This window comes from Pelophylax lessonae (assembly GCF_965119305.1).
Source record: "Pelophylax lessonae genome assembly, chromosome: 1".
NCBI classification, from domain to species: Eukaryota; Metazoa; Chordata; class Amphibia; order Anura; family Ranidae; genus Pelophylax; species Pelophylax lessonae.
Window position 1 is genome coordinate 547,224,274 of NC_138768.1, and position 16,127 is coordinate 547,240,400.

The 16,127-nt window shown below is 39.5% G+C and overlaps 1 protein-coding gene across 2 annotated transcripts in view; it reads left to right on the forward strand.

Annotated features, from left to right (window-relative positions):
* UBXN8 (UBX domain protein 8) overlaps positions 1 to 8,801 on the forward strand; it is a gene marked incomplete at its 5' end in the record, with an annotated part of 76,467 nt that extends 67,666 nt beyond the window's left edge. For both annotated transcript variants that reach the window (XM_082256968.1, XM_082256969.1), the window contains 3 exons: positions 1,863 to 1,904; positions 6,061 to 6,135; positions 8,362 to 8,801. In XM_082256968.1, coding sequence (XP_082113094.1) covers positions 1,863 to 1,904; positions 6,061 to 6,135; positions 8,362 to 8,526 — 282 coding nt within the window. In that variant the 3' untranslated portion in view covers positions 8,527 to 8,801. The remainder of the gene's footprint in view (positions 1 to 1,862; positions 1,905 to 6,060; positions 6,136 to 8,361) is intronic.
* Between the last annotated feature and the right edge of the window lie 7,326 nt (positions 8,802 to 16,127).

Genomic DNA, 16,127 nt, shown 5'->3' on the forward strand with positions numbered 1-16,127 from the left:
AAAGCCTGGTTTCTCTGGGATTTGATTGCCCAAAATAGGATCCCTGCTAAGTATATCCCAGTGCCTATAAATAATGCGTTGTATCTGCCAGGCCTTATTGTTGAATCTAGTACAGAAATTGGTCCGGTGTACTTCAGGATCTCCACAGCCCTGATCTTTCCTTGCTCCTCTACTTGTGTGTATGTTGTTCTGGTCACTTGGACCACCATATAGGGCTAGGTTCTTATTAAAAGCCTCCTCCACATGAGTGTCTTGGTACCCTTTTGTTCTTAAACTTTTTTAGTACACCACTTTGTTCTATATAGTCACTTTTTAAAGTACAAGTGTGTCTAAGCCTGCAGAACTGGCCGAAGGGTACATTTTTGATCCAGCACAGGTGGTAATTGCTATGAGCATGTAAATATGAATTACCCGGGCTGGGTTTGAAATGTGTCCTGGACAGAATAGAGCCATCTCTCTCTGTCCCTAAGTTCCAGATCTAAAAAGATCAAGTAAGCATCACTTGGGACATGGGTGAGGATTGTTTTGACAATGGTTCAAGAAGCCATCAAGTTGGACGTCTGTGCCATCCCATATAATACATTGTCAATGTATCTGGCATATAGGACCAGGTTTGCACCAAACGGGTTGTGTGATTAGATGTATTGAAGCTCCCAAAAGCCCATAAATAGGTTAGCAGAACTGGGTGCAAACCTGCCCCCCATGGCTGTGCCTTGAGTTTGTCTATAATGTTTTCCCAAAAAAGAAAAATGGTTATGAGTTAGGGCAAATTGTATGCTATCAAAAAAAAATTGGGACTGTTTTTAATGAAAATGTTGCTCGCTACAGATGAAATGTTGTAACGCTAGTAGGCCAAATTCATGTCTAATGGAAGTGTACAGGGATACCTCATCTAATGAAAGCCAACGATAACCCTCACGCCATGTGTAGTTGGATAGAATCTCCAACATATGCCCAGAGTCTTTGACATATGAAGGGAGGCTCTGAACCAGGTCTTGTAGGTGGTAGTCGATATAGCAGCCGAGATTGCTGGTTAAACTCTCGATACCTGCTATAATCGGTCTTCCCGGGGGTCTTTTTCATCCTTTTTTGGGATGTAATAGAAATACGGAATGGCAGGATGTTTTTTAAATAAAAAATGGTATTCATCTTTATTCAATATTCCATTGTCCCGAGCCCAATCAAGGAGGGTTTTAAGTTATTTTTGATAAGATATCACTGGATCCCCTGGAAGAATTTCATATGTGCTACTATCACCCAAAATTCTAAAAGCTTCTGCCAGATAGACGTCCTTATCCTGAATTACAATGTCCCTGCCTGTATCGGCTTGTCTAATGACAATATCGCTATTGTTTTTGATGGTTTCTAATGGACCATATATAGAAAAAAAAGCCTAGCCACCCACACCTTAAATTAGCTCTGAGGAAGGGGGGAAACCCCCGAAACGCATAAGCTTTTTTGGAACATTACATCTCATCACAGTCCTTATTTGTGGATGAAGCTCAGTGGACATTTCTGGTGGACCGATTATTGCATATCTTGCTTGTATCTCATATCCATTTTGTGAGTATGATGTGTATATTGTCTCATTTAATAAATAGTTTTAAAGGTAATGCTCTGCTAGGTTGGTGCGCCTTCTGTATGTTTTCTTTTTAGAGTATCAAAGTAGGATCCAGGAGATGGAGTACCACAGTGTACCAGATGGTCTATATGTGAACTGACAAGTGATGTTTTTTTATTTTTGTGGTGTCCTTATTTCAATATGATTGCATTGTTTTTTGCGGTTTGTTGTTGTAGATGATGCAACAAGTGTTTGTGTAAGTAACGAAATACTGTTCAGTAACATTATTATTTGTTAACAGGTCATTTCTTTACCAGAAGAACCTAGTGAACTAGAAGTAGGGGTATGTACTGTGTTTTATCTTGAGACCATGCTGAAATGTCATATCAATGGTGGACAATAAATAGCTTTATTTATAAAGGCTTTGCAAAGTGCAGTTAATGGCAAGCAATTCGCTTTTACTGTTTTCACTTGTATTTAATACTTTGAAAAGCAAAAATGCAACGTGAACAAAATATATTCATAAATATATAAATAAACCTATATAGCAGCTAATCCTAAATAAATACCTTACAAAAAAATATCTAAAAGTACAAGAATGTGCTATAAAATAAAATAAATTTTCAAAAACACAAAGTTCCAAAAATGAGAGTCTGTGTATACAATCCACAAAAATCCATGTTATTCCTTAGTGTTGCAAAGAAGTATGCGTACCTCAACCCAAAACTGGAAAGCAGTTCAACCTCTCATGTAACCCCCAGATTATTGGAGGGTGAAAGCATACCAGAAACCAAATGTATGTCTCCACTGATGCTGCTGATAAACTAATTATATGCCTCTTTCCTCAAGTTTACATTTACATTAGCCCAATGGAAGATTTTTCTCATAATGCCCAAAGAAAGGCACATGGTCATAATGTACGTAAGATAAAAGCTTCTAATGGTGAAATACCGTTAGTATTCCTAAAATAAAAATCTAAAACCACTCACATAAGGGCTATCTGGCACTATTAAAATAACTTTACCTTTTCCAGCAGCAGACTCGTAAAGTTGTGTACAAAATAATAGCAGTGTGTTTTAAAAAAGGTTAGTAAAGAGTACTGGGAGCTACCTGGTTACTTGCACAGCAAGGCACCTTTCAAGTTTCCCGCTATTGTTAGTTTTACCGCCAAAAAGTTAATGCTGAGGAAATAAGTACCAACATTATTCACTCCCTGTAAATGCTCATTAGCCTAGTATTTGATTGAGGAGAACCTTGTTAAAAAGTAGTTTGTCTCTTTTGTGGATCTGGAAATGTCCCATCTTAACTCAAAGCATCTGCTGTAACTGTGGAGGAAGCACCTGCATTTAAGGACCTCACTGATAGGCAGCTGGAGGCCCTATATAGAGCCTTGTTCTCTCTGCTAAGTCCTGCCCTGCAACCTATTTTGTATCTGGTTGACTGGTCCCGGGCTATCATAAGGAATCTGATTACTATGACAGTTTATCCCTTTGTCATAGAGCCCGTAGAACAAATGCCTTCCGCCTTGTTTCCTAAATGTTTCTTTTGTTAATGAACATTACATACATAGTCAAGTTGAAAAAAGACACAAGTCCATCTAGTTAAACCAATAAAAAAATAAATCATTCAATCCCATATACACAATCCTATACCCTCAGTTGATCCAAAGGAAGGCGAAAAACCCCAGAAAAAACATGATCCAATTTGCTACAGCAGAGGAAAAATTCCTTCCTGATCCCCGACAGAAGCAATCGCATTTTTCCTGGATCAACTTTACCTATAAATGTTAGTACCCAGTTATATTCTGTACATTTAGTAAATAATTCAGGCCATTTTGGGGAGCCAGAGGAGAGATTTGGGATCTAAAAGATCCCAAATCTTTCCTCTGGCTCCCCATGCAGCCAATCGGACCGAGAAGTGGTAAATCTCCTCTTCTCATTAGAGAATAAATTTAGTTCCTCTAATCAGCTTATCTAATCTAACTGATCTAATTAGTTTGGTTGCCCTTCTCTGCATGTTCTCCAGTTCCCCGATATTGTTTTTGAGAACTGGTGCCCAAAACTGAATTTATCCAGTATTCTCTCTCTCTGGACTCCATACCTCTCCTAATACAAGAAAGGTCTTTGCTCGCTTTGGAAACTGCAGCTTGGTATTGCATGCTATTATTAAGCTTATGGTCTACCAAAATCCCCAGATTCTTCTCCACTATAGATTCCCCCAGTTGTTCTGGGCATTAGAAGCACATTTTGGCTAAAGTGTTGGACTGTGCAGCCTATGTCAAAAAGGTACCTAATTTGTAGCTTCTTGCTCCGCTGGTCATCCTCTTCCATTCAGTATCTAGGCACCCATATACCGAGTGAACTCTCCAGAACCTACGCATTGAATTTTCCTCCACTGCTAAATAAGATTAATTTGAATCTTCAGCAGTGGATGTCTGGATCTTTCTCATGGTTCAGCAGATGCAAAGAGGAAACATTTAACCGTAGATAATTCTACTGGAACACCTTTCTCTATTTAGCTGATTACATCTCAACCATAGCATCTCCCTAATCATGGGGATCTTGACAGCAACCTGCTAGTTTGGAATTCTGGAGACTTCAACATCATGAGGAGCCATCTTCCCCTGCCCAAATATACAGATTACCCTGTTCAATTTCTATTCTTTTGTTCTGTTTCCCCATGCCTATACCTAAAAAGTTTCCGTCTTTGTGTCCTTTAAGAGATCTGCAGGAGCGGTATGTGGAGAGGAGCTGTGAGGCATCCACCACATAAAAATATATCTAAAAACAACAGTTTAGGCTGTACATATGTACACATTTACAGAATTGTTTGGTCTTTTTAGACATGCCGAGGCCTGTTGTAAGTATGAAAACTAAATTATCAGTTTCAATTTTGTCATGGCTGTCTCATAACATCCACTGACTGATCTGGCTTTAACACTTAATATTGTGCAAACTGTGGTAACCAACAGGTGACAACTAGAACCCTATTTACTATAATCAGACCAGAGAGAGAATTTTGATTGGTTACTTGAGTAATAGATTACACTAAAACAGTGCAATACGGCTAATGGCTCGTATTTGTGTAAATAAAAAAAATCATGTTTACATTGAACTGTTCTTACTACTGAGATGAATATAGTCACTGCTGGCCACTGCATTGCACTGTATTATGATTGTAATAAAAAATTATTTTGGCTAAAATCCACTCCAGAACCTGCCTAAATGACCGGACTTTAAAGGCTCAGCAAAGGAGACAAAACAGGATTTATAAAAATATAATGTCTTTATTATTTCAAATTTTAAAATATCAGTCAATACAATCCACAAAATAATACAACGAAACTCTACTTTGGTACCTGAAGACTGCTTGTGTACAGATACATTTAGAAATAGTGTAACAGTAATGTAGAGACTATACACTTCCGGTAACCAGATCTTCTAGGTCAACATTTCGCCAATTGCACAGCTTCCACAGGACCCAATATGGCAAGGTAGATCAACACTAAATATAATATAGAATAAAAGGAGAACGTATAACGTATATTTCACAGTAATCCAATACTGTATAGATATCATTTATCATATAGAACATAAAATGAAATGCTCGCATCACTGTGTTGAAACATAGAACACAGCAGACCTGTAGCCACAGAGAGCTATAGATGAGCTGTAATATAGACCAAAGGAAATACCATAATTGGATTTTACTGTAATGCAGCCCCCCTATAGCAAACTGTGCTTTTATTTGTTACTCAATACTGCTGAAAGTAGATGTACTTTAAGCAGCAATGAGTACCAAATAAAAGCAATGTTCTACGATCACACCCCCCCCCCCCCCCCCCCGTGATGTGAGCATTTCATCTTATGTTCTATATGATAAATGATATCTATACTGTATTAGATTACTGTGAAATATTTACATATAGTTATACACTCTCCTTTCTTCTTATATACTATTTAGTGTTGCTCTACCTTGCCATATTGGGTCCTGAGGAAGCCTTATAATTGGTGAAACGTTGACTTAGCAGATCTGGTTACTGGAAGTCTCTGCATTGCTGTTACGCTATTTCTAAATTTATCTGTACTAACAGTCCTCTGGTACCAAAATAGAGTTTCATTGCAACACTATTTTGTGGATTGTCCATAGGCTGATATGCCTCTGCTTTTACGAATTTGATTTTATATTTGTAATAATAAAGACATTATATTTTCATAAATCCTGTTTTGTCTCCTTTGCTGAGCATTTAAAGTCCGGGCATTTAGGTGGGCTCTGGGGTCGCTAGGCATGCACTCTTTTGCATGTATTATAATTGTATTTTTATATATAACTCTTACATTAACGTTACAATCCAGTGCTTTAACACCCTACAACAATACCTGTTCCAGTCCTCATACTCTTAATTTTAACACACCTTGGAAACATTCCTTAATATTTAAAAAGAAAAAAAATGTCTTACTTTTCCAGCTAGGATTAATGTAATGTCATCTTTCCTAAAGGTGGTCACCATTGCTTTACGGTGTCCTAGTGGGCGTGTTTATAAAAGACGGTTTTACAAGTCTTACAGTTCTCTTGTAAGTATTGCGAGAAACTTCTGTTACATAACCAAATGTTACAGTTACTATGGTGTTTGATCCATATATGTCTGGCTTTCAATACAAGATAGTACAGATCTGAGATCCCATAACTGATTTATTACCCAGAGTTGGAGGGAATGTATAGTGGCTTTGTAAATACTTCTTAAGAGTATGGTCAGGACAAAAAAAAGTTTTTATGTCAGGCAAATATTATAAATGGCAAATTAATCATTTTTGTAAAATTCCAGCTTGTAGGTAGCGCTTTAGGCTCCTTTTTCATGTTTTCAAGGTTCCCACTACCTGCATACTATGAAATCATAAGGCTCTGTTCACATCTGAGCATAGTAGAATCATACAAATACCATTCATTTCAATAAGCCTGCTTAATGTACTTTGACAGATAATTGTACCACATGTCCTATTTCTTAAGAAGGTGGTAAGCTGCAGCACATTCTGTAGGTGGGATACTAGCCACATAGTAATTAATGAAACATCTACTTGAAATACATTCAAAAATGAAAATGGAAGTTGGGATATATGTTCCATATATAATGTATTTGGTGACTGTGTTGAATAAAGATTGTCAATTTATTCTTTGTCAAGAACCTACAGAAAATATATTTTTAACTTTTTTCTTATGCTTTGTGCAGTCAATTGAGCTAACCTCAAACCAATAATATTTCCTCAGCTTCCTGGCTCACACTTGTTGCTGCCATAAAACCGGAAACCTATCCATAATTAGTCAGAGGCTGCTGCTGCTGCAGTGCTATATATTGCTTCAGTGACATTGACAGATAAATGCAGCTACATACACGCGAGTGGTGTACCACAAGGCTCTGTACTATGTCTATTTAATCTATTTGTAAGTGATTTTTTTTGCTGATGACATAAAGGTGTGCAATAAGGGTTCATATCCCTGTAGGTGTCTGTAACATGGAGCAGGATTTGGCATTGCTGCAAAATTGGTCAAAGCAGTGGAAAGTGCAGTTGTTTCCAAATCTAGACTAATGCACCTAGGGAAGAAGAATCCCTTGACAGAGTACTATATTTGGGGGTATAGTGTTTACCAGCACTACAGAGGAAAAAGATTTGGGGGTACTTATTTCAGATGATTACAAAATTAGAACAGTGTGGCCATGCAGTGGGAAAAGCGAATAGAGGTTTAGGAAGCATCACTAGAGGGGTCACTAGTAGGAGGAAGGAGATACTGATTCACCTATATAGATCCTTAGTTAGACCTCATTAAGAATTCTGGGGTTGATTTACTAAAACTGAAGAGTGCAAACTCTGGTGCAGCTGTGCATCATAACCAATCAGCTTCTAACTTCAGCTTGTTCAATTAACCTTAGAAAAAAAAACTGGAAGCTTCTATGCAGAGCCGCACCAGATTTTGCACCCTCCCATTTTAGTAAATCAACCCCACTGTGTCCAGTTCTGGAGGCCTCACTTACAAAAAGATAAGATAGTACAAGTCAGAGACGGACAACAAAATAGGTGAAAGGTCTGAGGCATAAAATATCAGGAGAGACTTCATGTACAGTTTGCAGGAAAGATGGGAAAGGGGTGACATGAATGAAGTTTGAATCAAAAACACGGGGCGTGACCTCAAGCTATCAGGAAGAAAGTTCAAAACTAACTAAATGAAGTATTATTTTAATGAAAGAGTAGCTGTGAGTCAGTCAACAGTAAGTGGATTCAACCATGCTTCGGAAACACATCTATACTCACACAAAAAAAAAGTCTGGGGCAGACTTGATGGACCACTTGGTTATTTTTCTGCTGCCACATCTATTTTTCTACATCAATTCTTTGTGAGTGACGTGTACAGATCTGACTCTTTCCTGGGGAATAACAATCGACAGCCAGAAGAATTTGATACAATAGCTGCATTCTTAAGTCACTACAGAAAACGCATTGCCCCTAAAGAATGACAAAGGAAAATACAGCAGCAAGTTCAATGCTTGTACAGTTCCATTTAGAGAAACCATAATAGGGAAGAGAAAGGAACTGGTGTATCTCAACAACAATCCATGGCATTGGCAAGAGCACAAGAAAAAGAGGAGTGTGTTTCTCTGGGCTCCTTGACTTGAATATTAAATGGTCAGTTCACATATAATAGTCATCTTTCACTATATAAATGTAAGAAACATGGATATTTTTGTGATAGTTGTGTTTTAAAATAATTTTCACTGACAAACCATTTCCCGTTTCCTTATTTTGCAGGTATTGTTGGACTGGATGATGAAAATTGGATACCACCCTGTTTTCTATACAATTTGCACATCGATTCCTAAATCTTATTTTGAACCGAGAAAAGACTTAACACTGGAGAATATCGGCATCACAAAACATACAATTTTGAATGTTGAAGAAAAAGATGTACTGTAATATTATATAAACGTAATACTGTTGTGGCCCTACTTGGGGTACTACGAGCCCTACAGAATTCTTTTTTTGATACCAGACTGCGGAAGACTATCCTGCTGTGATATCTGCACATGACACTAGAGCTGGGACCATTTACACAATTCAGTGCTCATTTTGGCACCTTTTGTAAGTGCTTGAAAACATCACATTATAAGGTGACATTCCATACTACCATTACTTCCTGGCCTGACCAATCTAATTGCTTCACTTTCAGTGTTCAAGAATGCATTTTTTTTTTAATAAAATTGTTAAGATCTAGATGTGTTTTTTTGCTTGAGGAGAATTTTACTACACCAGTTAGTGATGGCTTTATTTCCAGAAATAAAGTTTATTTTATTTTTATGTTAGATTGGAGGTGCTGATCACTTTTTGAAAGACATTGGTTACTGACATGCACATAGATCATGCACCCAGGACAGCCTTGAAGCAAGCTAATTATCGGTAAGTTGGTCAAATTGTTAAATTGTCAGGTAGACAGTAAAATAATCTATTGTCTATACCATAAAGCAACAGTAAAAAAAAAAAAAAAAAAACATTTTTGTTGGTTGTCCTAATGCAGTAACTTAAAGTCCGACTTTAGGCAACTGAAAAATGATCCCCTTCAGTAATGCTGCAAAAGCACCTCAGGGGTTAATAGCTCATTTTGTCAAGGGTAGGGAAGAAAAAGTTTTACTTACCTGATCCTCTGGTCCCCCACGCTCCACCAGTGAACTGTTCCTGGCATCATTACTTCCAAGGCAGAGCTATTGTCCTGATGACGTCAGGACCCTAGGCCGCTAGAGCACGGAGATAAAGAAGCTGCAGAGACTGGTCTAGCTGCGGGGGGGGGGGGGAATTGGGTAAGTAAATCTTTTTTGTTGTTTTTTTTTTTTTCTCCAAAGCGGGCACATGCCCAAAGAAACCTGTACTGAGTGAAAAATGAAGGGTTCTATTGTCCAGAATTGAAACACGCCCTCCAGTTGGGGGGTTGGTAATTGCAGTCAGTGGAGATATCTTCAACAAGAGGTCATAAAAGTGCATTCCTGTCCCCGGCTTACAGTTGACTTCTTGATCACCACAGCAGCTGTCCACATAATCTCCCAGCCCAAGAGGTAAGCTGTAATTTTAGCCAGATCTGGGCAGTAAACTCCTGCAGGGGTCCTGATATTCAGAATGTCTATTATATAAGAAATCATTGTTTGTTCCTCTGTGCTGAGTGGGTCAAATGGGAGTGGTTTCATAATTATCTATCAGCTGTGGCAGCTGCAGAGCTCTAATGAGGAAAGCTGCTGGGCCTGCCTCACTTTATACGTGTTCCTTTTGTGAGTATCTCACCAAAAATGACTTTTTTATTGCAGGGGATGCCAGAAATCTGACTTGTATCTTAGTGCAGACTTCTGGGAAAATTGGTGAGCCAATATGGGGTGTGGTCAGTACACATTCTGTGTACAGAACAGCGCCATGTAGCCATATTGCATTTTCAGAAAATTACAACAGCTGCAGATTGAAAAGGAAAGATAATTTTTAATAACATTCAATTACAATATGATTTGTGTTGCAATTGTATACGCTATATTGTTTTTTCTTTATTTGCTATTTTTTTTCCCACGAAAGTGGAGTTACCCTTTAAGCCATCACTCATGACCATCCAGCACAATGTTTGAGTATGTCAACCACACAATAGCTACATATGTCTGGTGCATCTGTCAAAATCTTTCCAACATACTAGTGAACTTTGTGATTTGCTTTTATGCACCCTACATTACCAAAAGAGCAAAGCAAATTACTGCAAGAGACAACTGGTGTGGTCGTCAGAGGTACCCAAAATTAGACCGAGCATGGACATATCAAAGTATTGACCACTAGCACTAAGCTCTTTGTTTAAGGCCTACCGTATATACTCGAGTATAAGCCGACTTTTTCAGCACATTTTTTTTTGCTGAAAAAGCACCCCCTCGTCTTATACTCGAGTGAGAAATAAAATTAAAATGGGGGAAATGTCTGGATTGACAGGAATGACTCGGAATCCCCCCCCCCCCCCCGCCCACCGCTTTGGAATAATATGCCGTAATAACATGCTCGCCCCTCGGCTCCTCTGTGGCAGAAGAGCGGATAAGATTGAGTCAGTGGATGAGCTTGGCCGGTCTGCACGGTGCACGCCACAGGGGGGGAGGAGCCAGTGCTGGCGGCCGCACTGCTGAAGTGAGCTGCCCGGGCTGCAGTAGACACTGAAGGAACCCGAATCCCTGCAGGACGAGCATGAGCACTCCAGCATCTCAAGGTTTTTGTACTTATAATATTATATGTAATAATTTATTTTCTATATTTTTATTCATTTAATATCACCTTATGGGTGACCTGGGTTGGGGTGGGGGGAAGTTTGGAGGTGAAGGCCTAATGTGGGTTGAGGAGGGGGGGTATGGAGGTGAAGGCCTAATGTGGGTTGAGGGTCGGTTGATGCTTCAGTGTAATTTTATTGGTATCTATTTTTATTTTTAAAATTTACCAGTAGCTGCTGTATTTCCCACCCTAGGCTTATACTCGAGTCAATAAGTTTTCCCACTTTTTTGTGGTAAAATTAGGGGCCTCGGCTTATATTTGGGTCGACTTATACTCGAGTATATACGGTATATATTTATTTAAAATCTCCCTCCTTCCTCCTACTTTCACCAACAGAATTACTGAAAGGTGCAAGTAAGATGAATAGAACTTCTCAGTCATGTTTCCTGGTCCCCTTAATTACCCCTAACGTATGTTAAATACATTTGACTCTATTATTGTAATGATACCAAACTAAACTACATTATCACAATTATTTAGGCAATAACCAATGTTCTTCACCATGGGCATTAACAGTTTTTCCATTTTCACAAGCTACCAGGCACCATTCTAATTATTGGTGGTTGTAGTGCTTATTAATCTCCTTCATTAGTCACTATAAATGCCCTATTGTCCATGTCAGTTTTCAAATTGTCCATTTCCAGGGGATGTCCTTACATACTGGAACAGGCAAATATAAGTTCTTTCAAGCAATGCTGCCAGAGGCTGAGGAAAATCCAAGTCTCTTTTTTTGGGCTAGGCTCTACTTCCACCTATGCCATTCAATATAACACTATGCATATATTCCAATTGCCACCACAAATATGGCTTGCTGTTCCTCCCCCAGGTTCCCAAAATTTAGATATCTAATCGCCTCAGTATGGAACCTGGAAAAAAAAAAAAAAGAACTAGCGCAGCATCAGATTCTTAGCAGTTATTATCTCTATATACCCTAATGGAACTCCCTGTTATCCCAATGCTCAGACCAGACTATGGTCCCAATTTGCCCTAGCTGGGGGTATTTTTCCTCACAAAACCATAAAATTCTTGTGATACTAAAAACAAAAATGAAACAAACAAAGATAAAATTCCCAGTTCAATTTGCCAACCAGTCTGCTTACCAACCAAATTGGCCTGTCTAACAGTTTGCGTCAATACAGGGGTTTAGTTAGCACACATTTGCAAACGCATGTGAAAGCTGCAGGGCCACGTCAAGGCTCCCTGTTACCTGCAGTCCTAACTCTAATGAATTTTAAAGAGTCTCCACAGTGGGAGCCTTGACGTGGCCCTGCAGCTTTCACATGCGTTTGCAAATGTGTGCTAACTAAACCCCTGTATTGACGCAAACTGTTAGACAGGCCAATTTGGTTGGTAAGCAGACTGGTTGGCAAATTGAACTGGGAATTTTATCTTTGTTTGTTTCGTGTGCGTTGCCCTTCCATGTGTTCTTTGCTATGAAGGCCAGTTATAGGTGGGGGCAGAGGCCATTTTCTTTGTTACTAAAAACAAAAAGTATGATTAAAAAAAAAAATATATATATATACACACACACACACACACACACACACACACTATCTCACAAAAGTGAGTACACCCCTCACATTTGTATAAATATTTTATTATATCTTTTCATGTGACAACACTGAAGAAATGACACTTTGCTACAATGTAAAGTAGTGCATGTACAGCTTGTATAACAGTGTAAATTTGCTGTCCCCTCACAATAACTCAACACACAGCCATTAATGTCTAAACCACTGGCACCAAAAGTGAGTACACCCCTAAGTAAAAATGTCCTAATTAGGCGCAATTAGCCATTTTCCCTCCCTGGTATCATGTGACTTGTTTTTATTACAATGTCTCAGGTGTGCATGGGGAGCAGGTGCGTTAAATGTGGTGTTATCGCTCTCACTCTTTCATACTGGTCACTGGAAGTTCAACATGGCACCTCATGGCAAAGAACTCTTTGAGGATCTGAAAAAAATAATTGTTGCTCTACATAAAGATGGCCTAGGCCAGTGATGGCGAACCTTGGCACCCCAGATGTTTTGGAACTACATTTCCCATGATGCTCATGCACGCTACAGTGTAGTTAAGCATCATGGGAAATGTAGTTCCAAAACATCTGGGGTGCCAAGGTTCGCCATCACTGGCCTAGGCTATAAGAAGATTACCAAGACCCTGAAACTGATCTGCAGAATGGTGGCCAAGATCATTCAGCGATTTAACAGGACAGGTTCCACTCAGAACAGGCCTTACCATGGTCAACCAAAGAAGCTGAGTGCACCTGCTCAGCGTCATATTTAGAGGTTGTCTTTAGAAGAAATAAAATAGAATAGACATATGAGTGCTGCCAGCATTGCTGCAGAGGTTGAAGGGGTAGGGGGGGTCAGCCTGTCAGTGCTCAGAGCATATATCGTAGACTGCATCAAATTGGTCTGCATGGCTGTCATCCCAGAAGGATGCCCCTTCTAAAGATGATGCACAAGAAAGCCCACAAACAGTTTTCTGAAGACAATCAGACCAAGGACATGGATTACTGGAACCTGTGGTCTGATGAGACCAAGATAAACTTATTTGGTTTAGATGGTGTCAAGCGTGTGTCGCGGCAACCAGGTGAGGAGTACAAAGACAAATGTGTCTTGCTTACAGTCAAGCATGGTGGTGGGAGTGTCAATGTCTGGGGCTGCATGAGTGCTGCCAGCACTGGGGAGCTACAGTTCATTAAGGGAACCATGAATGCCAACATGTACTGTGATATACTGAAGCAGAGCATGATCACCTCCATCTGGAGAATGGGTTGCAGGGCAGTATTTCAACAAAACGACCCCAAACACACTTCCAAGAGGACCACTGCCCTGCTAAAGAAGCTGAAGGTAAAGATGATGGACTGGCCAAGCATGTCTCCAGACCTAAACCCGATTGAGCATCTGTGGGGCATCCTCAAAAGGAAGGCAGAGGAGCGCAAGGTCTCTAACATTAACCAGTTACGTGATGTCATCATGGAGGAGTAGAAGAGGACTCCAGTGGCAACTTGTTGGCTCTGGTGAACTCCATGCGCAAGAGGGTAAAGGCAGTGCTGGAAAATATTGGTGGCCACACAAAGTATTGAAAAAAACAACAATGTTGGAGCGCTAACAAAACCTCCAGCACATGAAGGGTAAATAGGTTGGAAAGGCAGGGGGGAGGAGGATGGGGAATGAAATTTGTAAAAAACAAAACAAAAATGGGAGAAATACCATAAAATTGATAGATGAAAAGTCCTGATAGGAAATGTCCAAAGGCACTGAGCTGCTCTCCACAGAAAAGAGGAATTCTGGATTGAACAAAAAAGAAAGAGAAAAGCGCTCTAAGTGCAGACAGTCTTTATTGATAACAAGGCATAAGTAGTATAAAACTCACTAGAAACCAAGGTAATAGAGTTGTATCACATCACGGATATAAGAAGATCCTCTGGGGGGTGCCATCCATTCGTGTGTAGCGGTCTGTAGCTTGATCGCCGGTCACAGGAGAGAAGGAAGCCGGCTACCTCCTGCAGCAGTCAGCGGTCAGCGTCTAAGGCAGCAGCTATGATGTGCGGTAGAGGATGGGAAGCGGCCCCGTCACCAGGGAATGTAAGGTATGTGGAATATGCACGGTATGCACGATGCGTTTCTGAGCATGCGCCGGGTCACGTACAGCCCCGCGCGCTCTTTCTTCAGGTGCTGTCAAGGACAGGTGTGTGTGTGTGTGTGTGTGTGTGTGATATATAATTTCCTAAAAATGTACTCCACCTTCACCAACCCTTGGTACTATAATACATTGGTACCATTCCATGTAGACAGTAGAGTATACCTGGCCACTAAAATATTTGCTTACACAAGCAGTGTTTCTTAAAGGGGAATACCAATACCTACTAAGAACAATAAAAAAAAATTACGAATAAAATTAACACAAAATGAGAATTAATCATAAGATTTAAACAAAAAAAATGTAAAACAAAAAAAAAAAAAAAAAATGGAAAAATGAAAAATCTGACTATTTCCCTATACTAAGCAGGCAGTATTTGTAAACGTTGCCATATTACTCAGGAAAAATAGTAATGCAATTTGTGTCCAACTACATACAAGCCAGAATGGTAGATTAACCCAGGGGGTAAATATTGGAATTTTCATCCAGTCTTGTTCCTGGCTTTGTTTAGGGTGTGGGGTGTCTTTTATTATCTCTTCTCCAGAACTGTGTGATATCTCCTGGCTGTTATCTTTGATATCAGGCCTGTATGCTATGCAGTCCATGTTTTGGGTGGGGGTTTTCATCTCAGATATTTGTATTTCTGTATTTTTCTGCTCCATTCTAGCAATGTTAGGAGCTCTAAAAAATCTTTGTGCATATCTATTCCATCTATAACATCTGAACTCTCTCTGCCTTCTTGTACCTCTGCTTACTACAAATACATTTACCTTTGACCTGTACCCTCTATCACTAGACTTTGACAACATCTTGGAATGACCTAGCATTTCTCAGAGCCATTTTAGCAGGGTAAATCACATAACAATTATTGGCCATTGAATTTATGAAACCTGCATTATCCTCCAATAAGTCAGAACAGTTGAACGCCTTCTTAACCACTTAAGCCCCGGAAGATTTTACCCCCTTCCTGACCAGGGGGTATTTTGCGATTCGGCACTGCGTGACTTTAACGGACAATTGCGCGGTCGTGCGACGCTGTACCTAAACGAATTTGGCGTCCTTTTTTTCCCACAAACAGAGCTTTCTTTTGGCGGTATTTGATCACCTGTGCGATTTTTTGATCACGCGCTATAAACAAAAAAAGAGCGTAAATTTTGCAAAAATAGCAATATTTTTCCCTTTTTTTTATATGAAATTCCCCCAAAAATAAATGTAAAAATCAAAATTTTTTAATATTTTCGCCCAATTTGTTTTATGCTACCTATGTTTGGTAAAAAAAATCGCAAAAAGCGTATTTTGATTGGTTTGCGCAAAAGTTATTGCGTTTACTAACAAAGGGAAAGATTTTTGTCATTTTTGTTGTTTTTTTTTTTAACGCGTAATGGCGGCGATCTGCGATTTTTTTTGCGGTACTGCGACAATGCGGCGGACAGATCGGACCCTTGACTGACATTTTTGACACTTTTGGGGTTACCAGTGACATTTCTACAGTAATCAGTGCTATATATATGCACTGTTACTGTAAAAATACACTGGTAGTGAAGGGGTTAACTTTATTTGAGAGGGAGGGGCTGTGTGTGTCCCTAGGGGCGTGC